Here is a 27,968-nt window from a genome sequence, read left to right as displayed (position 1 = left end):
ACCCTAATGGAATGGAATTTAAAAGTCACAAAAATTGCATTTAACATCTGCTTAAGAATAGTGAACACCCACAAGAAGATCACATTACACTGACTGGATAAGTGAGGCCTGAAATCACAAAGTTGAACTGTTTCGTATCGTCCACAATTTATCTGGAATTCGTCACAGGGAAAGGCCTACTAGTAGCATCACCTGTGACTAATTGCAGCAGTCTTTAAAAACAAAGTGGAGGCCATCCACCGGAACCTTGACCACCATCTTATCTCGGTAGATCAAGCTGAGATATCTACTGCGCCGCCTTGTACAATGGTTGTAACCCAGTTTCAACCTGTGACATCACCTTAAATTGACAAGATAGTTGACTGCTGTAGGGCCACTGCAGCCTCCTTAGACCATTGTCCGGCTTGGCATATAAAAGCTGCCAGGCCAATAATGACAGAAAGGGCCACCTCCATCATCCCTGCAGGCTGGTTCCCCCAGGAGACACTGATGAAGCCCATTCACAAAAAAACCCCTAATTTGGCAGCGGATGATTATAACAGCTATAGACCCGTTTCCTTTGGAGGGGCTAATCTCTCCTCTAAGGATGAGATGCACAACTTGGGCATACTACTAGACCCAGCACTGTCAGTGGACACCCAGATAGTGTCTATAGTCCATTCCATCTACAGTATTTTCATCTTAGGCGGATTGCCCAGCTGCGTCTCTACTTTAACACCCAGTCCATGCATTGGAAGCCTCAAGAATAGACTACTATAATGTTCTCTGTGTGGGGCTATCCATGAAGCTGATACGGAAACTTCAGCAGGTCCAGAACATGGTGGCCAGACTTTTGAGCAGATTAAATAGATATTGGCATATTTCTCCCACTCTGGCTGCCTTAGACGAGTCACCTGTTAATTTCCGAGCCAGCTTGATGGAGATGACAATAACATACAAGGCCCTAAATTGTTTGGGGCATTGATAGAAGCCCTGCTTCCCATGAGTTCTGCCTACCCTACTCATTTGTCTCAGGTGGAGCGGCTGAGGAATCTGGCCCTGAGAGAGGCATGAAAGAAAAGACCAAAAATTGGGCCTCCTCAGCAGCCACACAACATTTATGGAACCAGCTCCCGCCTGATATCCAATCTGGCCCCTTCCCTGGCTCTTTTTAAAGAGATCATTAAAAACCTGGCTATTTGGACAGGCCTTTGAAAACATACCATCAACAGAACACAGAGCATCTATCAACTCTGAAGCTAGTGTTTCTGCCATCTTGACTGTTTTTATTAATTGTTGTTTCTATGGGTTATTTTTAAATTTATAATGTTTATAAGCAACTTATAATGTATAGTATATGTTTATTTTACTTTATTTTTACTTTATTATATTTTGGTTTGTTGATGCTGATTATTGTCTTATTTTCTATTGTGAACTGCCTAGAGTGGCTAAATAGACGGTATAGAAATCCAATCCAATCCCATCCAATCCATCCATCCATCTATCCATGTGCACCTTATAACCAGTTTTTAAAGAGCATTTCAATTACTCAGTAGGAACACAGAAAATGACTCAAAAACAATGTGACTTGAGTTGACTAAAATTAAAATGCTATATATTTTGGGATATATTTTTTAGAAATGTAGACAGACTCTAAGTCAATTAATAAAACAGCTTGATAAAATAAACGTCCCTCTGGTGGCCATTTATTTTAACTTGCTTCCTAAGAAAATGAAACGAGTCAGGGAAAATAAATACACACTTTGGAATTTATTGTGTGAACTTGAAACTCAGCATGGTTTTAACACAGCTCAAATCCCAGATACTTTGGCTGTGTGACCAGGCCCTCAGACTCTGTTGTGGACACTGGTGGTTTCTGTTAATGGTGTCACGTTGTTGTTTCCAAAAGTACTGAAACAATTGCTGACAGTACGATGAGGGTGAGGTGGTGAAAGATTACCACAAAACCAGGAAGCTAAATCTTAAAGTACCTATTTAAACTGAATGCTACTTCTCCTCTGAGGTAATGTAGTCCCTACCAAAATGACTTTGAGGACTCCTGCCTCTCATGATTGTGCATACCAGAGGTAGCTAACCACAGATCAGTTCTCACACCCAGAACTACAGCATGAGCTTTATGTGAGCTTTGTTGAATGTTTTGCCAAGTATATATGCAGATATGTTGAAATTGATTGACCCTGGAGATTGCCCAGGTTCTACTTCTATCCAAGTGAGTTGCCAGGAAAACAAACCTCTTACTGGAAACCAGGTGATAACCAGCATTTCCTGAATAACATTTATCAGTGTTCAGGAATAGATGTCATCTGTGCTTTATTGATGTTGTACATTGTATTGAACATGGGTCCCGAAATGACTTTGAGGACTCCTGCCTTTCATAATTGTGCATACCAGGTAGCTAACCACAGATCAGTTCTCACTCCCAGAACTACAGCATGAGCTTTATGTGAGCTTTATTGATTGTTTTGCCAAGTAAATATGCCAATATGTCAAAATTGATTGTCCCTAGAGATTGCCCAGATTCTACTTCTATCCAAATAAGTTGCCAGGAAAAAAAACCTCTTACTGGAAACCAGCTGATAACCACCATTTCCTGAATAACATTTATCAGTGTTCAGGAATAGATGTCATCTGTGCTTTATTGATGTTGTACATTGTATTGAACATGGGTCCCGAAATGACTTTGAGGACTCCTGCCTTTCATAATTGTGCATACCAGGTAGCTAACCACAGATCAGTTCTCACTCCCAGAACTACAGCATGAGCTTTATGTGAGCTTTATTGATTGTTTTGCCAAGTAAATATGCCAATATGTCAAAATTGATTGTCCCTAGAGATTGCCCAGATTCTACTTCTATCCAAATAAGTTGCCAGGAAAAAAAACCTCTTACTGGAAACCAGCTGATAACCACCATTTCCTGAATAACATTTATCACTGTTCAGGAATAGATGTCATCTATGCTTTATTGATGTTATACATTGTATTGAACATGGGTCATTGCAATTAATTTCATTTATTATTTTTGCCAACATGCATTGTTAACACACAACATAAAGAAGCTGCTAGAACATGCCAGGAGATGCTTAGTCACCTATGAGAATTTGCATGTCTCCTTGGTTGCCCATCTTAGTGGAAAGGTCAAAAGGTGTTTGGAGACATAGATTTGAGTGTTCATAATTTGTCCGTATTATGTTTAGAGGTGTGCCTCATCAATCTGAGGAAGTAATAAAGCCAAACATCTTAACTCTTAACAAGAATTAACTACTGGATTAACAGAAACAAGAAACCAAGTTAAACAGCATTCATAGGAAACTGATAAATTAAAAACTAGGCAGCAAGAATCAGAACTAGCCCAAGGAGCCTTAGACCTACAACTCCAAGGAGCAAATCAAAAGACTGAAATATTAGAGATACAGAATAGGAACCACACCTTATTTTAAAAAATCTCAGAATATATTGGGCAAAACAGACATGGAAGAGGCATTTTCCATATTAATATGGGGGCATTTCAAGACTGGAGAAGAATTATTGGACTGCGATAAAATCTACAGAATTAACTCCAAATTTGCAACAAGGAACAAAGTCCCAAGAGACCTTCTAAACAAGTACAAAAAACTAGAGACCTTATATTGAGTAAAATAAGAACCAACCCACTGGAAGTATATGGGACAGAAGTACAAAATTTTCAAGGTCTTCCATCACATGAATCAAGGAAATGAAAAGCCTGATTTTTTTCACATAAGAACTTAGAAAGCAAAAAAAAAGGTATCAGAAATCTGAAGAAATTCTAAAGAGAGACAGCATAAGATTTGTAATAGATGGGATGGAATTTGTAGAAAAAAACCAACATAAAACAGCATATGTTTTTAGATGTAGAAAAGGCATTTGATAATATTTCCTGGAACTTTCTAAGTAAAGTTTTGCAGCATTTGAATTGTGGCGCAAAGTTTGAAAATTCACCCCAAGGAATTCATAAGAAGCAACATTTTAAAAAAAATAAATGGGATCTTACCTGATGGGTTTATTATTGAGAAGGGAACCAGACAAGGCTGCCCCTTGTCATCACTCTTGTCTATTTTAGCAATGGAGATCTTTGCAACCAAGATTAGACAAGACAGCCAAACTGAAGGATTAAAAACAGACGGAGAGGAGTTGAAGCTAAGATGTTATACAGATGATGTTGTTTTCACAATCTCCAATCCATTATATTCAATACAACAGGTAATGGAACAAATAGCAAAGTTTGGACTCCATTCATGTTTTTAAATTAATGGGGGGAAAGCCAAAATTATAACAAAATTTCTTACGAAACAACAAGAAGTTAACATTATAAAAATATAGGGTGTGAATTAACTGATTAACCAATAAAATAGCTAGGTATTTATTTAACAGGAAATAATAAAACACTATATAAGGATAATTATGAAAGCATATGGGAAAAATACAGAAATATCTAAGAAGATGGACTAATGTAAAACTCTCCTGGCTGGAAAGAATATCAGCAATAAAAATGAATATATTGCCAAAAATTAACTTTTTGTTTCAAATGATTCCAATTACAATTCAAGATTTAAAAAAAAGACTGACAAAAACAAATAAATACATTCATATGGAGTGGCAAAAAAGAAGGACAAGATTTATAGTATAACAAGATGATAAGAAAAGAGGAGGATTGGCTGTGCCTAATGTTAAATTATGTTGTCAAGCTGCAGGTTTAGTGTGGATTGTAGACTGGATCAAAAAATCCAAATGACAGGTTAAAGAAGCTGGAATCCACTGATCAATGTTAAAGTCTACACAACAAGTTATGAATGCAAAAATAAATAAATCCCACTATAAACACATAATCAGGGACAGCCTGTTAAAAACATGGGATTCCTTAAAATTGAAGATCAGTCCAACAACATCACTGATAAGGGCTCCTATGGATGCCTATTTCAACAAGCAAGAGGGAACAATACATGCCCTTATAACCTTTCAGGAGATGAGAGAGTCACAGGGCGGAATCAAATCTTGGCAAGGAATAATTGAAGAAGGAAAAAAAAAGATAAGCTGGCCATCTTATCTTAAATTAATGTCAAGATATAAAGAGGCTACACAAGATAATAATTATGCAAAAAACAAGCAGATATTAGGCCAAGTATACAAACTATTCCTTCAATTTGAAAGAGAAATTGAGCCACTTAAAAATCAATATGCTAAAGAGGATGCAGACTCTAGGGAAAGTGATAACCTTCTTTCAATGGGAGGGGTATGGACAACAAATATAACATTCACTGCAAGTCAAACTTTGAGAGAAAACTGGTTTAAAATGCATTAGTGATGGTATATAACTCCAAAAACATAAAAAACATGGGCAACATTTATTTGAGTCTCTGTGGAAGTGCCCAGAAGCTGAAGATACATACTACCACGCGTGGTCGACTTGCAAAAAGAGAAAACAATTTTTGGAAATACATTCCAAAATGCAAAAGATTCTGAATGTTGAATTTGAAATGAAACCAGAGACCATGCTCGTGGGAATAAAACGAGTAGCGTTCACATTCTAAAATGTTAACAAAAAATAAAATGCTGTTTAAAATGTGGTTGGTGCTATACAGTGGAGTCCCCCAGATGCTGTTAATATTATTATTTTTCCCTTTTCTTTTCTCTCTCTTTTTTTGGTATCATTTTTAAAAATCACCATATTGCCATAGGTTTTTGGATTTAGGTCTGTGGGATTTTTTAAAGTTTCAATTTGTAAATCTCCCAGAGGAGTGCATGCATTAGCCAGGTTAAAATAGACCCAGATCAAATGATGTTTTCATATTGCATCATTTCTTTGTACCATTTTAAAGACTGCACAGAGATATGGTGTTGGTGAGGCTGTTAAAAAGACAAAGAAACCTCTGTGTGTTTTGACAGCTTCATGGTTGCTTCAGAAATTATTAGATTCCACAAACTCCTCCCCATATACTGATTAAACATGGAGCTATTGCAATAGGGCCTGCCTTGAAGAGCGCTCTTTGAATAAATACCAAAGTCCTGCCTGCTTCTGCTGACCCTCCACATCACGATGGAGGGGAAGGCTCTCTACCTGGTAGCTGCTCTCCTGGTCTGTTTTCCAGCTCCATCTCACAGCCAGCTGTAAGTAGAAGATACACATCAGTGGCCCACCCTGTTTTTCTGTTTCTTAACCCAGAAAAAATGTTTTCTTCAGGAAAATGTTCTCTGCATTTCTCTTCTGAAGTTCTGTGCTGCAAGAGATCCATCAAATGGAAGATTCTGCTCCTTTTAGCAGGGATTTGGGAAAGGCTCAAAGACAGTGAATTTCTCCTTAGGTGTCTAAACATTTTGGTGCCCAGAGCCACAAAATCTGAATAGTCACAAATAATATCTCCAGTTGGCAGCTTTTCATGCCAAATTTGTGGCACAAAGTGGGGCACTTCACTGTCTAAGGACAGGGCCAGCCAGGAACTTCTGTGGTGGAGATTAATTCTTTGTTTGTTTTAGAAAAGGTTGAAGCCGTGCTTTTGAAAGAACAACAACCCTGTATTAACATTTCTTATATTACGCTTATTATCCCCTTTCCATTTTTATTAATTTCTACCTTCTCTCTTTTTTCAATAATTTGTCAAATTACCGTAATTAATCTGCCCTCTTCTCCATTCCTTGCTTCAGTTTTCAGTTAGAAGTGTATTCAATCGTGCAAATCTCTCATCTCCCAGTATTTCTCTTATTCACCCTCTATTATACATCTTCCATAACCAGTCTTTTATTCTAATCCCACTGCTCGTTTAATAGCTTTTTAAAGCTTCCTTTTCAGATTTTTTGGGAAATTTCTTAATTCTACCACCAGACTCAAAGGAGAATTTGGTGGGCTCAGTATTCCCCTATAACTTTTCTAACTTAGCAACATATTACTTAGAAAGGGATTATCAGTACTTCAAACCACGTATCTCATATTTTCTTTAAATAGCTCTACATTCAGCTGCTTCCTGTGGATACCTTCATATAGCCGTTGTAATCAGACTTGTAAGTTAAACCTATGTTTACCTCCCAATGGCTAATCATAAAACAGAGCATGCTAAACACAAGACACGAGGTGAAGAAAACTATACTCTATGGCAAAGTGGTGAACCACTTGGGAGAGCACCTCTTCTGAAACAATGCTAAGTGTATCTGGCCCTAGAGAAAGCCAGTGTGACAGAAGAAAAGCAACAGAGTATTCAGGGCACCATGAAGAAAGGCCTATGGAACAAGGCCTGTTCTGTCTGTATTTATAGTTTTTATGCTTAATTAAAGCATTGGTTTCTTGTCTTTTCTAAAACAAGAGGACCCAAAGGTGTAGCATGGAATTGTAATCTAATAATATTAACACAAACCTCAACACATCAATTCTTTCTCTGTATAGCTTCTCCCTCATCACCCCCAGTGTCTTGAGGATAGACAGCGAAGAGCAGGTTGTGGTGGAGGCTCATGGACTCAATGCTGAAATAGAGGTAACAATCACCGTCCTAGATTTCCCTCACAAGAGGAACAACTTCTACTGGATCAAAGCTTCCCTGAAGCCAGAAAATGGCATGATAGCAACTCCATTCATAAAGGTGTGTTTGGTATGGTTATAAACGCTTTTACTGTCTTCTAACTTGTAGCTAATAGTTCTGAAGTGTGCCCTCAGATCAACTTTGTAATATTGAAAGTCGTGTTACAATAATATTACAGCAAAGAAGTGCTTAGAAAGCCAATTTCTCCATGTAAAAAAAGGGGGGAAACGGGGGGGGGGGAAGTCTTGTTAGAATCTCAAGCTTGGTAGTTTCCCCAAACTTGCCCGCCAGCCAGCCAAGTCTTGTCTCTAGGCCTCCCAATAAAATGCAAGCTCCTTTCCCCAACCTGATTGTTGGAGCAAATAGGACCTGTCAGCCACCTTCTCATTCCTCTGCTTTGTCCATTGTCCCTTCCACAGGACCTGTGCATATGCATTTTTGCACTGTTCTTGCAAATATATTTGCTCCTGAGGTGTGTGCTGAAAGTCAAGTGCTCAAACAAGTGAATATTTTTCAGTGTAGTCTCTGTATTTTACTGATATGTCTGAAGAAGTGGCCAATTTTCCATAAAAGCTTACATGAAAACATAGCAATCGGTCTTTAAAGCGCTACAATGTCTTTTTCTGCTTTTGTTTTGTTTTGTGTTTCTTGCTTTTTGTTTTGTTTTCTCTTTCTTGTTGAAATGCTTGCACAGACTAATATGGCCACAACTCCTAAAACTGCTCTAAAATTCACCCTTAGCAAATACCAATATACAGCTTCTGTGACATTGTTAGTTATGCTGGTAGAGGCCAGAATAATTTACTTCTCTTGTTCCTGATCTTTCCACACAGCTCTCCGCAAGAGACCTCAAGAAGGATTCCAGGAAAAAGACATATGTTGTTGTCCACGCCATCTCTACTCACTTCTCTCTGGAGAAGGTGGTTCTAGTCTCCTACCAGATGGGGTATATCTTCATCCAGACAGATAAAACCATCTATACTCCTGGATCACCAGGTAAGAGCCTCCTGTTGATTCCACCTGTAAGCGTATGTGGGAATGGGTAACATCGTAGTCTAGTCATTTAGTCGTGTCCGACTCTTTGTGACCCCATGGACCTGACCATGCCAGGCCCTCCTGTCTTCCACTGCCTCCCGTAGTTGTGACAAATTCATGTTTGTTGCTTCGCAGACACTGTCCAGCCATCTCATCCTCTGTCATCCCCTTCTCCTCTTGCCGTCACACTTTCCCAATATCAGAGTCTTTTCCAGGGAGTCTTTTCTTCTCATTAGATGGCCAAAGTACTGGAGCCTCAGCTTCAGGATCTGTCCTTCTAGTGAGCACTCAGGGTTGATTTCCTTTAGAATTGATAGGTTTGTTCTCCTTGCACTCCAGGGGACTCTCAAGAGCCTCCTCCAGCACCACAATTCAAAGGCATCAGTTCTTTGGTGGTCAGCTTTCTTTATGGTCCAGCTCTCACTTCCATACATCACGACAGGAAAAACCATAGCTTTGACTAATTGGACTTTTGTTGGCAAGGTGATGTCTCTGCTTTTTAAGATGCTGTCAAGGTTTGTCATTGCTTTCCTCCCAAGAAGCAGGCGTCTTCTAATTTCGTGGCTACTGTCTCCATCTGCAGTGATCATGGAACCCAAGAAAACAAAATCTGTCACTGCCTCCATATCTTCCCCTTCTATTTCCCAGGATGTGATGGGTAACATAGTTTAATCCTATTCAGTGTCTATGCAGCGCTTCTTGGCTTGTTTCTCATATTCAGTAAATGGAATATCTCTTGTCACTGCCCAGCAATAGTCTGCAAGCATTCATGGGCGAGCTTCATTTGCCCTGATAGCATTTCTCAATTGTTGCAATGTCCTGGTGAAACTGCTCATCACTCACTGTTCTACATTTTGGTGGAAAAAAACTAGAGTGCCAAAAATGTATCTTTTTTAAAAAAAAATTATTTTTATTATTATATAACACAACAACAAGCAACCATCATAAAATACAACAACAGGAAGGGAAAATGAGGTAAAACAAAACACATAAACACAGGGAAGTATTTGCTTTCATTCAGTATCCAATATGCATTTGACATCATAACTCTGATACAATACTAAAATCCATAATCTCCACTTATTTTCTCTACTCATATCTGTTTCTGGGCCCAATCATAAAACATTTTCAGCTTTCTTTATCATATATTCTCGGGTTCTCATGTAAGGTCTCTGACAATCTATCTATTTCTGCAATGTCTAGTATTTTTTTAAGTAGAGTTTTCCACATTTGGGCCCAAATCAGCCTTGCAGCTGTAAATATATGGAGCAACATATATTTAATTTTTTTATCAACAATTTCTGGCATTGTATTCAATAAACACATTTCTGATCGTTGTATTTCTTGTGAGATATCTTTTATCTGTCTCCAAAAGCTTTTTGCTTTGTCGCATGTCCACCACATATGAAAATAAGTTCCTAATTGCTGAGAACATTTCAAACATGAATTGTGAGACCCGGGAACCATTTTTGCTAGTTTTACAAGTGTACAATACCATCTATGGAACATGTTTAAATCATTTTCTCTCAAATTTACTGGTTTGAGCCATCTATAGTTTTCATTCCACATTCGAGTCCAATCGTCTATGTTTATATTGTAACCAAAATTTTGTGCCCATTTAATCATCACTGTTTTTACCCTTTCATCCTCTACGTCAGCAGTCACCAACCTTTTCAGGACCACAGACCAGCTGAGGAAGGTGGGGCACCCCCGCCCTTGTGTGCATGCACGAAGGAGCACACACCTTCACGTGGGTGCAAAGTTGTGGGGAGTGTGTGCACGTGTGCCAGCGCACATACAATCACTCCCCCACCCCTTCATGTGGGCACTCAGGTGCATGCGTGAAAGGGGTGGGGGAGTGCACACGCCGGCGCTGGCATGCGCATGTGTGTGCAAAGCTTCTGTGGGGGGGAGTGTGTGTGGGGCCACCTGTAGCATTCAGCCCTGCCCTCACCTGTCTGTCACAGTTGGGCAGTGGGACATCAGCCAATGAGGGGACGGAAGGTGGTACAGAAGGGGGAGGAGCTGGAATATATAGAGGGGTGTATGGTGTTTGAGGGAGATTAGGGAGAAAGTTTTGAGAGAGAGTTAGTGAAGAGTGTCTGTGTGCCTGTGTGCCAAATAGTCAGTGAGGGAAAAGTCTGTGTGTGTCAGTGAGAGAAAGAACTTGGTTTACATATTGTGATTTACTTTATTTTATTAAATCAATAAACACAGTTTTGTTTTTGAAACAACACTTGTTTTTATTTTATATTTGAATAAGATTGGTGGCAGCAACTGAAGAAGAAGAGTGGGCACCTCCTGGAGGCCTGAGATATTAGAGGCTTCAGTGTGTCCGCTACACCACCCCAGGAGGTCTGTCTTTACGGCCCAGTCTGGCTCAGGCCACAGACTGGTACCAGGCCCCGAACTGGGGGTTGACGACCTCTGCTCTATATTATATTCTAAAAAAGTATGCTTTTTGTATAATTTTATCACTAGTATAAATCCATAATTCATCCACCTGTGCCTTCCCCTCATAAAAGCCCCCTGTTTTATCTTTTTTAAACCTTGATTCTAATTTTAACATTGACCATCAGTCTGTTTGTAAACCCATTTATTTCCTTTGATTAATAGATCTTTATACGTATAGCTCCATTCTTCCACCATTAAGGTAGGTTGAGTAAATGTTTCCAATGGTGCTACCCAGATTGGGATTTTTTTAATACAATTGCTCATGGAAACTTTGCCAAACCTGGTACAGTGCTTTCCTTACAATATGCTCAAGAAAAGTTGTTTGATCTTTGCCCCTGCCATACCATGTATATGCATGCCATTCTAAACTTAGGTTATGTCCTCCCAGTTTTAAAAGTGCTTGATCTTGCAATGTAATCCATTCCTTTATCCAGTTCAATGCAGAAGCCTTATAGTATAGTAAACAATTTGGTAAGCCCATTCCTCCTCTTTCTTCTAAGTCCTGCAGAACTTTAAATTATATTCTTGGCTTTTTAGCTTGCTATATAAACGTAGAAAGCACGGCATCTACTTCCTTAAGATAGTTATAATTCAACAATATTGGTAAATTTTGGAATAGGAACAACAGCTTTGGCAAGATATTCATCTTTACAGTAGCAATTCTGCCCAGCAATGAGAGTTGTAATTTGCCCCAAGTTTCAAGTTTTTGAAGTATTGGAAGATAATTATCTTTCAACAAAGTGCTTGGGTTTTTTTTTGTAATATGTATTCCCAAGTATTTGATTTTTGACATATGTTCAAATCCTGTTTCCATTTCTAATTTCTTTGCTTCTTCTTGTGTCATATTGTTTGTCAAGAATTTGGTTTTTTCATAATTTAATTTAAGTCCTAAAACTGCTCCAAAGTTCTCAATTGTAGTTATTATTTCTCTAATCGATTCCTCCAGGTTTTCTAATAATAGTACCAAATCATCAGAAGCTTGTAATTTATGTTCTTCTCCTTTTATTTTTAACCTTCTAATTTTGGGATCTCTCCTTATTTGTCTAATATTTCTGAAGTCAAAATAAAGATTAGAGGTGATAAGGGACATCCTTGTCTTGTACCTTGTTGAATTTGAATCTCTTCTGAAATTTGACCGTTAATCTTAACTCTTGCTTTTATTGTAAATAAATTGATTCCACTGCTTGAAAGAAACTTCCTTGAAGTCTCATCATTTTAATTGGATCAACATGAAGTTTGTTCACATTATCAAAGACCTTCTCTGCATCCAAAAATATCAACATCATTTGTTTTTCTAGGTGTGCTTCATAATATTGCACTATATCTATTACTGTTCTTATATTTGTCCCTATTGCGTTTGGGAAGAAAGCCAGTCTCATCTTTATGCACCATTGAGATTAAAGCCTTTTTTCAGTTGATTGGCAAAAATCTTATAATTCATGTTCAAAAAGAGAAATTGGTCTGTAATTCTTGATTTGGTTCCTTTCCGTTCCTGTTTTGTGTATTAAAGATATATGGGCTTCTTGATATAATTCAGGGATTTTTCCACCTACCTCAATAACTTCTATTAATTTTTGGAAATATGGTATCAATTCTTCCTGTAAGGCTTTGTAATATTCTGCTGGCAGCCCATCTGGTCCAGGTGTCTTACTATTTTTCTGTTTTTTCCAAGCTTCCATTATTTAATTAATTGCTATAGGATTATTCAATTTTTTTAACTGCTGTTCTGAGAATTTCCAGGGAAGGATTCCTTCAAAAAATGTTTCTTGTTGAGGCATCAATATTTCTTTTTTCTTATATAAATTATCATATTTTTTTGCTATTTCTTTAATTTTTTTTCTGTTTGAAGGTTTCCTTCCCTTCCTTATCCTTGTATCTTTAGTGACATGTTGCAGCAAAGTCTTTTCTATGCCGTGAGGAAGTTTTCCACCAGCAACCGGTAGTTGTCTGCCATTTCCAAAGAAAATGTATTGCCACTAATTGGAAGGCTCTCCATGCCTTCTTTTCCTTGCCCCACAATGTATGGTCAAATGCATCATCTTGAAGGAGTTCAAGAATTTAAGGACCAACAAAGAAATCTTCCATTACCTTAGCTTCACTTAACCTTGGAAAGTTTCCATGGACATACTTGAGAACTGCCTGTGCTTTGTCCATGGCCTTAAAAAGTTCTTCATCAGACCCAGCTAGATGTGTAATAGTGGTAACAAAATCTTCTTTGATTCAACAAGTGGTTGATGCTCAACACTTTTTCTCCAAGGCTCCATTGACTGTTACAGTGGTCAGTCTCTCAGGATGCAGTAGGAATCTCTTGCACAACTATCTGTTTCACAGAGCAAACAGCAGTACCTTGTGTATTCAGTCTGCAGACCAAGCAAGAGAGCAACAACCTTCATATAGCCACTAAGGTGCCATGGATGTTGATCATAGTTTATGCACCTCAAAAGTTGTTTTATGTTGTTGTATGATTCCTTCATATGGACTGCATGACCAACTGGAATTGATGATAAAACATTGCCAGCGTTAAGACTTTTCTTTGATGAATAAGTCTCCACTCTTCTGGATTGTGAACAATGTTGAGGGTTGTCGTCACACCACTAATATTGTTGCAGACTAAAATTGTTCTGCCTAAAAAGCAAGTATTATCCAAACCCAGTAATAGATTTATTCATAGAACCAGTCAAAGATGTATTTTCGTCATTTCTGGTTTAAATTGCAATTGGAGATGGGAGTATTCGTATACCAATACCCCCGCACAGGTGGACATAACGAGGGACTGTCCACTCACCATTCCAGTGCTGCTGCAGGCTCCACGCCCCTGTCCTATTACTCTGGAGCTTGTGACGATGAGCCTCCCTGCCAGGTCGAAGAGTGGCTAGTCGACTGTGAGCTCTGGCGAGATAGGAAGGGAGCACAGAGCCTGCTGCAGCAGCAGAAGGGTGAGTAGACAGTCCGGCCCCAGGGGGCCAGCCCCTCACTTTGTCCACCTGTGTGGGGGTATTTGTATTTGTATGCGAATACCCCCATCTCTAATGGTGATCCCTTCCCTTTCCACCATTTGTTGTTTTCCATCATTCCCAAGTCAAGGGTTGTATATACTGACTAGTAGCATATCTTGAAAGCTAGATCCAATCAACAATTTTAAGCATTATTTTCATTCTCAGTAACCCAGCATTAGTAAAGATTTACTACATTTATTTTAGAAGCATTTTGGCTGTAGATCAGCAGTATATCAAGTGCCTGGCTTGCAGCTGTAAATAGATATGTTAAAATTTCACAGACAGGATGGCCCAACTTAGAGCCTACAGTGTAGACCAGCCTTTCTCTTTTCTGGGCCTATCCAAGTTCAGGGCAGTTTCCCTCCTCAACAGCTATGAGGTAACTTAATAATGTACACCGATGGCATCAGAAAAGCCATTGAGAATAAATCAATGATGAGAGCAATGTTCTTTGGGTCGAAGGGTATCATTGTGACAAAAAGGGAAAATAATATTTAGAAGGAACTTTTGCATAAGAAAATAGATCCCAGAGGGTCAGTATACTGGGGCTGTTAATAGCAGGAAATTCGGTAAGAATAGAAAGTGAGAAGTTTTTCTAAAAGGTATGTTGACTACATGATAATGTATCAGCCTGAAGCAAAATGATTACTTGGGTAGACAGTTATCATTGGACAGAGAGATTAATAGATAATATAGGAAAATATCTACTGGTCATGGTTGGCAATGGCATTAGTTACATTGGGAAATAATACCATCAAGTCCTAGGACTCAAATTTAGGTTTTTACCCAGAATGCATTGACTGTTTGACCAATACTCACGATTCTCATGTGGCCCCTGCTTATTTCACCAAACTAAGAGCTCACACTACATGCCCCTCAGCTGCCACCAGTTGATTACAGGTGATACGTGTAGAACTGGGCAGAAGAAGGCGCTCTGCCAGGTATTGAGGTCCTAAACCGTTAAGGGATTTGTATATAATGGTTAACACTTTGAAATCAATGTGGAAGCGGATAGGTAGCCAGTGTAAGGTGACCAAAGTGGGGGAAATATGGTGAAATCTTTTCAACCATGTTAATAGCCTGGCCACCGTGTTCTGGATCATCTGAAGCTTCTGCATCAGTCTCAAAGGAAGCTCCATGTAGAGAGTGTTACAGTAGTCTATTCTTGAGACTACAAGTGCATGGACGAGCATGGTGAGCACCCCAGTGTCTAGATAGGCATGCAGCTGGGTGATCCACCAAAGATGTAAGTGGGCAGACTGAACCATGGATGCTACCTGGGTCTCCATGATAAGCGCCGTGTCAAGATGGACCCCCAGACTGCGAACCAAATTCTTTGTGGTGAAAGTCACTCCCCAAAAGAGAGGGAGTTCCCCAAACCACTGAAATCAGGACTCCCCTCTCGCAGGACCTCCATCTTTTCCAGGTTCAACCTTAGTCCATTTGACTGCATCCATTGCAGAACAGCCTCCAGGCAGCGCCCAAAGGATGGAACGGCATCCACTGCAGATGGAAAAAAGGAGATGTAGAGCTGGATGCCATCAGCATATTGGTGGCACAAAGCTCCACATCGCCAGATGACCACCACCCCACAGCCTCATATAGATGTTAAACAGTATTGGGGAGATGATCGAACCCTGCAAGACCCCACAACTGATGGACCATGAGGCCAATAGACTCTCCCCAAGCCGCACTCTCTGGGGATGGCCCTCCAAGAAGGACCGGAGCCAAGTGAAAGGCCACCAATCCCCACCTTGGAGAGCCTCCCCAGGAGGATACTGTAGTTGACGGTATCAAAGGCAGCTGAGATATCAAGGAGGATGAACAAGAACATTTTGCCCCTGTCGGCCTCCCTAAGTAGGTCATCCAGCAGGGTGACCAATGACATTTCTGTGCTGTGGTGTGGCCTGAAGCCTGACTGAAATGGATCCAGGGCATCGGTTTCATCCAAGAGAGCCTAAAGCTGGTCAGCCACCTTGTCCACCTCTGCAGATGTCACAGGTTGAAACTGAGTGATTGCCAATGGACAAGGCACTGTGCAGGATGTCTCAGCTCGATCCACTGTTTTCAAATAGGGTGCAAGATGCCGGCGGAAGGCCTCCACGTTTGATTTTTAAAATCCTGCGAATTGGTCAGAAGAAATGCTAGACGGAGGCCATTTGTTGCGGCCAATTCCGGATAAGTTGTGTACTATATGGAAAAGTTCCATCTGCTGATTGGATGCTTTGCTTATCTAGACAGTGAAGTAGGCTTTACTAGCAGCCTCTACCTTAGCAAGGTAGAGGTTAGACATGACCTTGGCAGCTTTTAAGTTATTTTCCGTCAGGTTCTGGCTCCAAACACTGTCTAGCCTTCTCCTATTCCACTTCATAGCCCGCAGCTGGTGATTAAACCAAGGTGCTGGTCAGGCTCTGTGGTGGAGAGGGTGTTTAGGAAGACAAGACAATCATTCTCTGGGATCCCAACAGAGCCATGGAGATGAAGTAAGTTAGCTCCAGCAAGGAGGTGGCTAGATCGTGGGGAGCACGGTATGCCAGACCAGCGTGCCTGCGCCCAGGGGAGCCGAAGAACATCAGCCCCTACAGCTCACTGAGTGAGAGACAGTGGGTTTGTAGTTGAGTAGCTGCCAGCCTTTTTTGCCAAGAGAGCCGGCTAGGTCTTCCTCTGCTCTGCAGGATTGGGCCCTGTTGCTTCTGGCTGCCTCCCCCTTTCCAACATCAGCCACCTGGCTCAAGGGGTAAGAAGGCTTTTAAGTCAGTGCTGCTTCTAGGGTCCCACCAGACCAGCGTGCCTGCACCCAGGGGAGCCGAAGAACATCAGCCCCTACAGCTCACTGAGTGAGAGACAGTGGGTTTGTAGCTGAGTAGCTGCCAGCCTTTTTTGTCAAGAGAGCCGGCTAGGTCTTCCTCTGCTCTGCAGGATTGGGCCCTGTTGCTTCTGGCTGCCTCCCCCTTTCCAACATCAGCCACCTGGCTCAAGGGGTAAGAAGGCTTTTAAGTCAGTGCTGCTTCTAGGGTCCCACCAGACCAGCGTGCCTGCGCCCAGGGGAGCCGAAGAACATCAGCCTCTACAGCTCACTGAGTGAGAGACAGTGGGTTTGTAGTTGAGTAGCTGCCAGCCTTTTTTTGTCAAGAGAGCCGGCTAGGTCTTCCTCTGCTCTGCAGGATTGGGCCCTGTTGCTTCTGGCTGCCTCCCCCTTTCCAACATCAGCCACCTGGCTCAAGGGGTAAGAAGGCTTTTAAGTCAGTGCTGCTTCTAGGGTCCCACCAGACCAGCGTGCCTGCGCCCAGGGGAGCCGAAGAACATCAGCCCCTACAGCTCACTGAGTGAGAGACAGTGGGTTTGTAGTTGAGTAGCTGCCAGCCTTTTTTGCCAAGAGAGCCGGCTAGGTCTTCCTCTGCTCTGCAGGATTGGGCCCTGTTGCTTCTGGCTGCCTCCCCCTTTCCAACATCAGCCACCTGGCTCAAGGGGTAAGAAGGCTTTTAAGTCAGTGCTGCTTCTAGGGTCCCACCAGACCAGCGTGCCTGCGCCCAGGGGAGCCGAAGAACATCAGCCCCTACAGCTCACTGAGTGAGAGACAGTGGGTTTGTAGTTGAGTAGCTGCCAGCCTTTTTTGCCAAGAGAGCCGGCTAGGTCTTCCTCTGCTCTGCAGGATTGGGCCCTGTTGCTTCTGGCTGCCTCCCCCTTTCCAACATCAGCCACCTGGCTCAAGGGGTAAGAAGGCTTTTAAGTCAGTGCTGCTTCTAGGGTCCCACCAGACCAGCGTGCCTGCGCCCAGGGGAGCCGAAGAACATCAGCCTCTACAGCTCACTGAGTGAGAGACAGTGGGTTTGTAGTTGAGTAGCTGCCAGCCTTTTTTTGTCAAGAGAGCCGGCTAGGTCTTCCTCTGCTCTGCAGGATTGGGCCCTGTTGCTTCTGGCTGCCTCCCCCTTTCCAACATCAGCCACCTGGCTCAAGGGGTAAGAAGGCTTTTAAGTCAGTGCTGCTTCTAGGGTCCCACCAGACTAGCGTGCCTGCACCCAGGGGAGCCGAAGAACATCAGCCCCTACAGCTCACTGAGTGAGAGACAGTGGGTTTGTAGCTGAGTAGCTGCCAGCCTTTTTTGTCAAGAGAGCCGGCTAGGTCTTCCTCTGCTCTGCAGGATTGGGCCCTGTTGCTTCTGGCTGCCTCCCCCTTTCCAACATCAGCCACCTGGCTCAAGGGGTAAGAAGGCTTTTAAGTCAGTGCTGCTTCTAGGGTCCCACCAGACCAGCGTGCCTGCACCCAGGGGAGCCGAAGAACATCAGCCCCTACAGCTCACTGAGTGAGAGACGTTTCCCGTAGGAGGAAATGGTGGCGCAAATTTCATCTCTCGCCTGGTCCCCGTCACCGCTGTTGCTGCTGCTATTCCTTTTTGCACGAAGAACATCTGACTTAATAGCATTAAGTCCAATTTTAATATATGTGGGGGATAGCTATTGTGATTTTTTCTCATTAGTATTTATTTTTTAAGTTACTATTTTTGTTTAACTTAATTTAATTATTATTAAGTTTGGTACTGCTGGTTTATATGTTTTTATTGATGTACTTACTTTAGCTTTTTATTGTACTATCCTTTTTTGTATATTTGAATTAAGTTATTAGTTTTTTCTTTCCCCTTTTCTTTTTATTTCTCTTCTCGTCATGGAATGGGGTGCCTGCCCTCCCAGCGAGGGGCCACAAAACATCACTGTGATTACGGGTAGAGGGCGATATGGCGTTGGATCCGTCCCTACTCGTGTCAGAAGAACTATGAACAGATGTTTACAGGCTGTTCCTTGTTCTGAGACGGAAACCAACCCCCAATATCGAGGTAGCCAGACCAGCCGGCCCTCTACTCTACGCCTGGTGTTGTTGAACGCCAGGTCTGTATCTAATAAAACCCAACTGATTTATGATCTTATCTTGGAGGAAGATGCAGACCTGGCCTGCATAACGGAAACATGGATTGGCGGAGAGGGGGGTCCCCCCCTAGCTCTTATTTGTCCGCCTGGTTATGCTGTCCAACACCAGGGTAGACTGGAGGGACGGGGAGGGGGAGTAGCCATCCTCTATAAGTCCACCTTGGAGGTGGTTAGGCGCTCCTCGGTGGTAAAGCCGGGTCTTGAGGCTCTCCACGTGTGGATTGGGGCCAGGGACGGTATTGGGATCTTGCTGGGTTACCGTGCTCCCCGCGACCCAGCCATTTCCCTACCGGAGCTGGTGGACTTTGTCTCCGCGGCACTGCTGGGTTCCCCGAGACTACTAGTCCTGGGGGACTTCAACGTGCATGCGGGGGCAGAAACGTCCGGACCAGCTCTTGAGTTCTTGGAGACCATGGCCTTCTTGAACATGTCCCAGCATGTCAACGGCCCTACACACGTGGGCGGCCACACATTAGACCTGGTCTTTTCCACCAATGGGAGCGAGAGTGGTCCGATGGTGACTGACCTCGAGTCGGTCCCCCTGTCATGGTCGGATCACCACCTAATAAAGTGTACCATCAAGATGGCTCTCCCCCCTCGCAGGGAGCAGGGACCTATTGTTATGGTCCGCCCTCGAAGGCTACTGGATCCGATTGGATTCCAGGATGCCATGAGAGGGGTTACGGCTGACCTGGCTGGCGCTCCTGTCGAGGCTCTGGTTGACGCCTGGTTCACAGCCGCGGCTAGTGCCGTAGACACGATCGCGCCTAAACGCCCTCTCAGCCGCAGAGATCGCCCGGCGCCCTGGTTTAACCAGGATCTCCGGATGTCGAAGCGGGTCAGGAGACGGCTAGAGCGCAAATGGAGAAAGGACCCGACGGTTTTTAATCGCATAGCTGTTAAGGTCGCTACTAACCTTTACCAGGCCAAGGTAAAGGCTGCCAGTCGAACATACCTCGCTAACCGGATAAGCGAGGCGTCTAATCAGCAGGCGGAATTATTCCGTATAGTACGTGACCTATCCGGAATTGGCCCGGGTGATAGGCCTCCCCCTAGTTTTACACCGGACCAATTTGCAGCATTTTTTAAATCTAAAGTGGAGGCCATCCGCCGGGACCTCTCCCCTTTTTTGAATACAGTGAGTCGAGCTGAGATGTCCAGCGCTCCGTCTTGTCCGGTGATTTTTGACTCCTTTCAGCCTGTTTCGCCCGACACTGTGGCCAGGACGCTTGATCGCTGCCGTGCTTCCACCTCCTCTTTGGACCCTTGCCCGGCCTGGCTAATCAAGGCAGCCAGGCCTTCAACAACGGAATGGGCTACTGTAATAATTAATGGGTCTTTCCTTGAGGGCAGATTTCCCTCTGCCCTCAAGGATACACTCATTAGGCCCATAAGAAAGAAACCTAGTTTGGCGGCGGACGAAATTGGCAATTATAGGCCCGTCGCCAATGTTTCTTTCTTAAGCAAGGTAGTCGAGAGGGTGGTGGCCGATCAGCTTCAGGCGTTCCTGGATGACACAGATGCCCTGGATCCATTCCAATCGGGCTTCAGGCCGCGCCATGGAACAGAGACGGCATTGGTCACCCTGTGTGATGACCTGTTGAGGGAGGCCGACAGAGGCAAAATGTCTCTGCTGGTCCTCCTCGATATCTCAGCGGCCTTCGATACCATCGACCACGGTATCCTCCTGGGGAGGCTCACCGAGTTGGGAATAGGTGGCCGGGCATTTGCCTGGCTCCGTTCCTTCTTGGAGGACCGTCCCCAGAGAGTACAGCTTGGGGAGAATGTCTCGGCCCCGTGGAGCCTCAATTGTGGGGTTCCACAGGGGTCGATCATCTCCCCAATGCTGTTTAACATCTATATGAGGCTGCTGGGGAGGGTCATCAGGGGGTGTGGAGCCCTGTGCCATCAATATGCGGATGACACGCAGCTCTACATCTCCTTTTCTCCAACTACAGGAGATGCCGTTCTGTCCCTTCAGCGCTGCCTGGAGACCGTTCGGGAATGGATGCAGGAGAATGGGCTGAGGCTAAACCCGGACAAGACGGAGGTACTGAGGGTGGGCGCTCCCACAGTTGGGGATTTGGGAAACTCCCTCATTTTTGGGGGAGTGACCCTGCCTGCCAGGGATGGAGTTCGCAGCTTGGGGATTCATCTGGACCCGGCGCTTACTATGGAAACCCAGGTGGCGTCCGTGGTCCGCACCGCATTTTTCCATCTTCGGCGGATAGCCCAGCTGCGACCCTACCTTGATGTGGGGGCTCTCAACACTTTGGTACATGCGCTTGTAATCTCAAGATTAGACCACTGCAATGCACTCTACGTGGGGCTACCTTTGAGGCTGCTGCGGAAACTACAGGTGGTGCAGAATGCTGCGGCCAGATTACTCAGTGGAGTGAGAAGATACCAACATATCTCGCCCACTCTGGCCGCATTGCATTGGCTGCCCATCCGATTCCGCATCGACTTCAAAGTGTTGATGCTTACTTACAAAGCCCTAAACGGTTTAGGACCTCAATATTTGGTGGAACGCCTTCTCCCACCTAGATCTACCCGTGTCACCCGTGCGAGCCAGGAGGTGAGGCTGAGGAGCCTGACACCGAGAGAGGCCCGGAAGGAGAAGACCAGAAATCGGGCCTTCTCGGTGGTGGCTCCTCGCCTCTGGAACAACTTACCTCCTGAGAGTCGCGCGGCTCCCTCGCTGGGCATTTTTAAGAAACAATTGAAAACACTGATGTATAGGCAGGCTTTCCCAACAGATAATCCCTGACGATTTTTCTTTTATATTCTTTGATTTCCATTTTTGTCTATTTGTAATGTTTTAATAATTTTATTGTTGCTCTAATTGTAAGCCGCCTAGAGTGGTCTAGTATGACCAGATAGGCGGGATAGAAATAAAATAAATAAATAAATAAATAAATAAATAAATCCCAATACCATTCTTGGCCCCAATCAACAGGTGGAGGGTCTCTAGGCCTGGCATCGCCACAGTAGAGAGCCTGACAACCTCAAGGGTATTCTTATAAACAATGGCAACTTCCCCACCCCAAGCCTCCGGTCTAACCTGGTGCTGGACAGCATAACTGGAGGGACAGGCCAGAGGCAGGAGTACACCTCCTTCACTACCCATCCACGTCTCGGTTAAGCAAGCCAGATCTGCATCCTTTTCCAGAATAAGACCGTGTTTTAGGCGGGCTTTATTGGATACAGACCTGGCATTCAATAGCACGAAAATTAGAGTGGAGGGACGACTGAGCTGGCTACCTTGAGCCTGGTAGGTGGTAACAGCGCCAGAACAATGGACAGCTTTCAGGCAATTGTTGACCATTTTCCTCGAATGGGAAATAGTACCTACGCCATATCTTCCCCTACCCATAATCACCTGTTCTTGAAGCCCCCACTTGTAGGCAGGCCTTCCTCTCCATTCCTAGCACAAAACAGTCTAACAGTAGCAGAGAACTCAATTAAGGTAAGAATAAGTACACAATAATTAACAGTAACAAATTAACATAAACAAAATAAATTACGCACTAGTAATTGAATTAGAATCAATAAAAATAAGCAAGACATTAATACCATTTAAATAATTATTGCAACTTAGGGTAGGGTAAGCTAGTTCGTATAGTTAAACCAGGGGTCTCAAACATGCGGCCCAGGGGCCATTTGTGGCCCGCAGGATGATAGTTTGAGGCCCCCACCTTGCCTGCCCCCCCTGAATTGCCCACGCATCCTCTGCTGTCAAGAGTCAAAAAAAGCCTCACTCCGCTCACCGGCTCTCCCCCAAGACAGTGCCTCTTGCACCCTCCAACTGGAACTGCTGCCTGCCAGCCTGCCCACCTGCCTGTCTGCTGGCTGGTAGGCTGCAGTTCCAGATGGAGGGTGCAGGAGGCGCTGTCTTGGGGGAGAGCCGGCGAGCGAGGCGTGCTGCCAGCCCTTTTCCCCAAGTGAGCCGCCGCCGTGTGATGCCTGAGAGTGGAACTCGCTCCCAGCCCGTCCTCGAAGACCACTTCCAACAGCGCCACCAACAGCAGCTGCCGCCACCACCTCTTCCAGGGAAGCGGCCCTCTGGCTCTCTTTCTCACTCGGCACCCCCAGCACCAACTCAGCCAGTGGCCACCTCAGCGCCGAGCGGTGCTTCCTCCTCCTCCTCTTCATCCTGCTTCAGCCACCTCCGCTCTGGAGGCTGCCTGGGCTCGCCTCACAACGTTCGCTTCTCTGTCGTGGTGGAGTAGCTGCTGCTGCTGAGTGCGCCTTTTTTGAGGGGGGCCTCAAAGGAAGGTTGCCGGACCTCTGTGTGTGTGTGTGTTGTGTGTGCGTGCGCACATGCATGCGTGGGTGCGCGCACCTGTGGGGGGCCCACCCCGTTCTGTTTAATTTTGCGGGTACCGACAGGGGCTTTTCTCCTTTGGCAAGGCAATTCTGTGAGGGCTTTAAAAAAAATTATGTCATGCTCTCCTCCCCCCCGGCTAGGCGGTCGCCGGTGCTTCCTCCCTTCTCTGCTTCTTCTTCCTGCTGCTGGTGGTGGTGGTAGTGAAGAAGGAGCCAGAGGGGGTTGTGGCCGGCGACGAGGGCTCGCACGCCCCCCCCTCCGAGCCCAGCCGGGCTAAGGAAACTTCTGGGCGGCTTCCTCAGGCTTTTGCTCCGCTTGGCGGAAAATCTGATGCAGCCCAGCCACACCCAGACTCTGCCTCCAACGGCCCCCAGGTAAATTGAGTTTGAGGCCCCTGAGTTAAAGAAATTGAGTTTGAGGCCCCCATCCGACCACCCTACCTCTAAGTGTAAGAGTATAAGTTTGTTTAATAAAGATGAGTGAGGTCAAAAGAACCAGGGTAAAGTGAAACAAAATGAAATAAAATAAAGTAAAAATAAAATAAAATAATATAAAACCAAGATGTCCCTCCACAACCAGGTCCTGTCCCATTGCAATTTGGCTGTTGATCTTATTTTTTCCAAGGAGGCTGTTAGAATATGTTTATGGGAGGAGTGATTGCAAGCAAAGCATGGTCCGATGATGAAAAGGTGAAATAAAGGTAGCAGGAGAAATGAAAGAAAAAAGGCGCCACTGTTGCCATTCTCCACAGCAGGCGGTCAGACGAAAAACCCTCACTGAACATACCAAGTGAAGAGGTGAGGGAGAGCGATTTCTATGGCTATTGTCGATAACGGAACCACAGAACTCACAGAGCAAATGTTCCGGAGGCTTATTGAATGAGTAGCAACAGCACTGCCGCCTCAGCTCACTCTGCCTCCACCATTGCCAATACCATCTGGAGCCACCATCTGGCAGAGCCCCATGATGCTGGGCTCCAATGAGCTTCCCAGCTCCAAGATTCCACCAAGCCTCTCTGCGCCTTTCAGTCTTTTAGCACCCGGCTCACCAAGCTTCGTGGGGTGAGATTTTCCCAAGCCATGCAGCGCTGGGCTATGTCTCTCAACCCCTGGCGCCGGGCTCACCAAGCCTGCAGTTGGGTTCTTCCGAGCCTCACAACACCAGGCTCCGAACAAGCCTCACAGCGCCGGGCTCCGCCTCATAGCAAGCTCTCCTCCCTGCCTTCCAAAACAGCCTCCGGAACAGCTCAGCAAACACTAGGATGCTTACCAGATGAGGGAGAGCAGTTCAAAGGAATAATGAAAACAAAGCAGCCAAAACAAACAAACAAACAAACAAAAAACAGACCAAAGCGGCAGGGAAACGCTCCCGTCCGACTATCAGAATGCCATCTTGAATTCATAATACTGTAATTATCTATTATTAATGGTAGATGTCCAGGCCATATGTCATTTTAAAAAGACCAAATAGAAATTGTTTATTGTTACAGATGTTGATAGAACAAGCAGTGCTGTTAACTCTTAAACATTCTCCTTTATCCCTCTTAACCACCACTCTCCTGCCCAAACTCCAAAACTTTCAATTTCCCTGACTCTTACTTTGTCTAACTTCCTATCTACGCTAACTCTTCCCCTCCTGCTGCTGAGTCTCTTATATCTCGTGACTCCGCCCCTCCAGCACTCCCATTGGTCTATGCAGATAGCATATGAATAGTCATGACCTGAGCAGACGCCACAGTCAGATCTCTCTATTATGCTTAGCAATTATTCATTCATTCATCATTTTCCGTTTCTATAGTACCACATTAATGTTGGCACTCTCTGGGTTATTCACAGTAGACAGTAAAATCATAAAAATTACTGTATAATGATACAACAATACAATAAAATGCAACAAACCCTTTTGCTAGCTACTCTTAAATAAAAATACATAAACTGAAAAATGAAATAACTGATGTGCTGCTGGAATGTGTATCGCAGATTATGAAAGGAAAAATTACGTCCAAGAGGATCCTGTGGCCAATGAGTAAAGTCAAGGTAGTTATAAAATTCAAGAAAGGTGGTTTCCGGGTTATTTTGTTGGTGGAGTTGAATTCTTTGTCTACCGTGTTGTGTTTCCAAAGTCTAGTCCCACTGGTTGGTTCTTCAAGAGTTTTGAGGGCAATATAGGCAGGGCACATCCAGTGAACTGATAAACCAGGCAAGGGAAGTCTAAAAACAGAGTCAGAGTATGGTTACATTGACAAATAATACAAGAAATGCTCTGGAATTGGGATGGTCTGATTTGCAGTGTTTCCCACTGTCTAAATAATGTAAAAGTTAATGCAAATCATGTAGGAGTTACCCTACCCCACCCCATAGTTTTTTCCTCCATTACTGGCGCTTCTACTTTTTGGAATTGAGTACATTTGGTTCGGGCAGCATGATTGCTTGAGGTGATAGTGGAGGGATTTGTAGCTTGCCAACAGCAGCAGTGAGAGAGGCAGTGCATCAAGGAAAGAGGTTGCCTTCAACCCTCTCTTCCCCGTGCTTGGTGCTGCTTTCACCTTCGTTCCCATTTAGTATCTTTGCTTTTCCTTTTCCTTCACAAGGCTTGCTAATCTAGTCTAAGGCAACTGAAGCATACACACATACAAAGACATACAGAGAGAGGAGAAAGTTTTAAGGTAGCTCTGCTTTAACCTTGCATCCTGCAAATCTGGGTGAGAAGAATTACCTTAAAATATCCTTCTTCCCTCTTTTTCCCCCCTCAACAAAGTGAAAGCAAAGCTGATGTGAAAACTTCCTTCTGTTTTTCTACCAATTTGCCTGGGTTGTTTTCCCTCTTTGACCTGTCTTAGAGCTAAGACACCAAGCCTTTAAAACAAAACTTCCCAGGTGCAGCTTTGCAGCTGATCCATTTCTATTCCATCTCCCATGCTGTTGCATCCTCAAAAGGCAAGGCCAAACAAACAAGAGTTCTCTCAGTAAGTCAGATAAACCAGGTGAAGGTGATCTGGAGATGAAGAAAAGGTGTTGTTGAAAGTGACCTGGATCTCTTCTCTGAAGCCCTGGAGATTGTTGCTGTCTGTGAAGCAAAAGGATGCAAAAGGATGTACAGTACATTAATGTTTGACCTTTCTGGATAAATTTCCAGTGCTTGGCTTTTGAGATTCAGTGAGACATCAAACAGCTACAGAGAAAAGAAGTTTCATATTTTCCACCTTGTGAAGCCATCTCCACTAAATAATAACCTCTTGTCTCTTTCTCAGTGCGCTACCGTATCTTTTCTGTGGGTCACAACATGGAACGTTTGGACAAACATGTGGTTGTTGAGATTGTGGTAAGTATTGTGTGTTCAATAAAAAAAGAAAAAGGAAGAATAGCAGTTGTATCTTTGATTATGTGTTCAAGTGTGTGCCATAGATATCATCATGTGGATAATCAGTGACTGTTGGTCTTCTTGCATAGTTTTGTGGGAATGTGTTTATAACTGAGGAAGACCTTCATAGCATTTTTGGCAGGTCTATCTTGTGTGTGCTTTTATTAAATCTTCAATCAGGTGAAAGGATTTTTTTAAAAAAAGGAAATGCTGCCCAATACAGTACCACCAAAGCACAGTGAAATCTCATTCTAGAAGGCATGATCCGTCCAGCAGGTAGAAGAGACAAATGTGAATACATGTTCAGAAGGAAGCATATGTTTCCCTGGGATTATTTTGGAAATGTATAAAGTGGCTTCCTTTGCATGTCTAATTATGGAGCTACGCATGACAAAGCAGTTCACGTGGTTGGGAGGAAATTATGTAAGAGCGGGAAAGATGCATTTCTCTGAAAGGTTGCTTTCGCCATATTAATATATGTCTTACATATTCATGATATGCTTGAAGTGGACATGGCCACTTTTATCCCCAAGGCAGTTCAGAGTTATGGCTTAGCCCAGGGCCAGCCAGTTGTGTTTTGTGGCTGTATTGGGATTTGGATCTAGGTCCTGAGAGTCTGGGTTCAGTGCTCTGTCTTGTACATTACTTAGCTTCTCTGCATCCTGATAGCAGAAAACGATTGTAGAGGCAGGCTAAACCTTGTGCTTCACAAGAACTCTTATGATGTGAGTCTGAGGTATGTGCCAGTTTGTGTGACTGGCACCAAAAGTGCCTCACTTTCTCTTCCCTTGCCTCCCTGGCCAGTGACCTACTCACCAGCCAGGACATGCTGCTCTCCTTTTCCTGTTCAGTTCTTTGACCAGTCTCCAGCTGGAGTTTGCCTGTCCTGCCTCCTTGCCTGAGTGGGTGAACAGCCGAGGAGGTGGGGCAGGGAACCCTGTACTCCAGCCAGAGACTGGTTGAACAGCTAAAGAGGAGGAGGAGAAAAGCTAGTGGGTGCTGGATTCAGCCAGGGAGGTGGGGGGAAGGAAACCTCTGGTGCCACACATGCAAACCAGCATGGAGCTCTAAAACAAGGTTTGTGCCCATCTCTATATGTGAGAAATGAATAATATGTTCAGGCATTTTTCGTGCAATCAAACATTTTAAACAACTTGCTTTTTCTCCATCCAGACACCAGAAGATATTATTGTCAGCCAGAAGATGATCAGTTCAGCAGTTGCCCGGACTTACAACATACCAGAACTTGTCAGGTAGTTTACCACATATTGCAATACTGCAAACCTGCACAGAATCTGAGCTTTTTATGAAAAAGAACAAAATCCATTTAATATTAAGCTAAGAATA

The 27,968-nt window shown here is 43.9% G+C and overlaps 1 protein-coding gene across 2 annotated transcripts in view; it reads left to right on the top strand.

The window, feature by feature from the left end:
• The first annotated feature begins 5,643 nt into the window (after positions 1-5,643).
• Positions 5,644-27,968, top strand: part of LOC110070232 (A.superbus venom factor 1) — a 124,942-nt gene continuing 102,617 nt past the window's right edge. For both annotated transcript variants that reach the window (XM_072991548.2, XM_072991549.2), the window contains exons 1-5: positions 5,644-6,124; positions 7,392-7,584; positions 8,358-8,520; positions 26,512-26,582; positions 27,795-27,874. In XM_072991548.2, coding sequence (XP_072847649.2) covers positions 6,054-6,124; positions 7,392-7,584; positions 8,358-8,520; positions 26,512-26,582; positions 27,795-27,874 — 578 coding nt within the window. In that variant the 5' untranslated portion in view covers positions 5,644-6,053. The remainder of the gene's footprint in view (positions 6,125-7,391; positions 7,585-8,357; positions 8,521-26,511; positions 26,583-27,794; positions 27,875-27,968) is intronic.

Source organism: Pogona vitticeps, chromosome 2 (genome assembly GCF_051106095.1).
Source record: "Pogona vitticeps strain Pit_001003342236 chromosome 2, PviZW2.1, whole genome shotgun sequence".
Taxonomy (NCBI): domain Eukaryota; kingdom Metazoa; phylum Chordata; class Lepidosauria; order Squamata; family Agamidae; genus Pogona; species Pogona vitticeps.
Note: the sequence above shows the minus strand (reverse complement) of the source record. Positions and strands in the feature narration are given on the sequence as shown.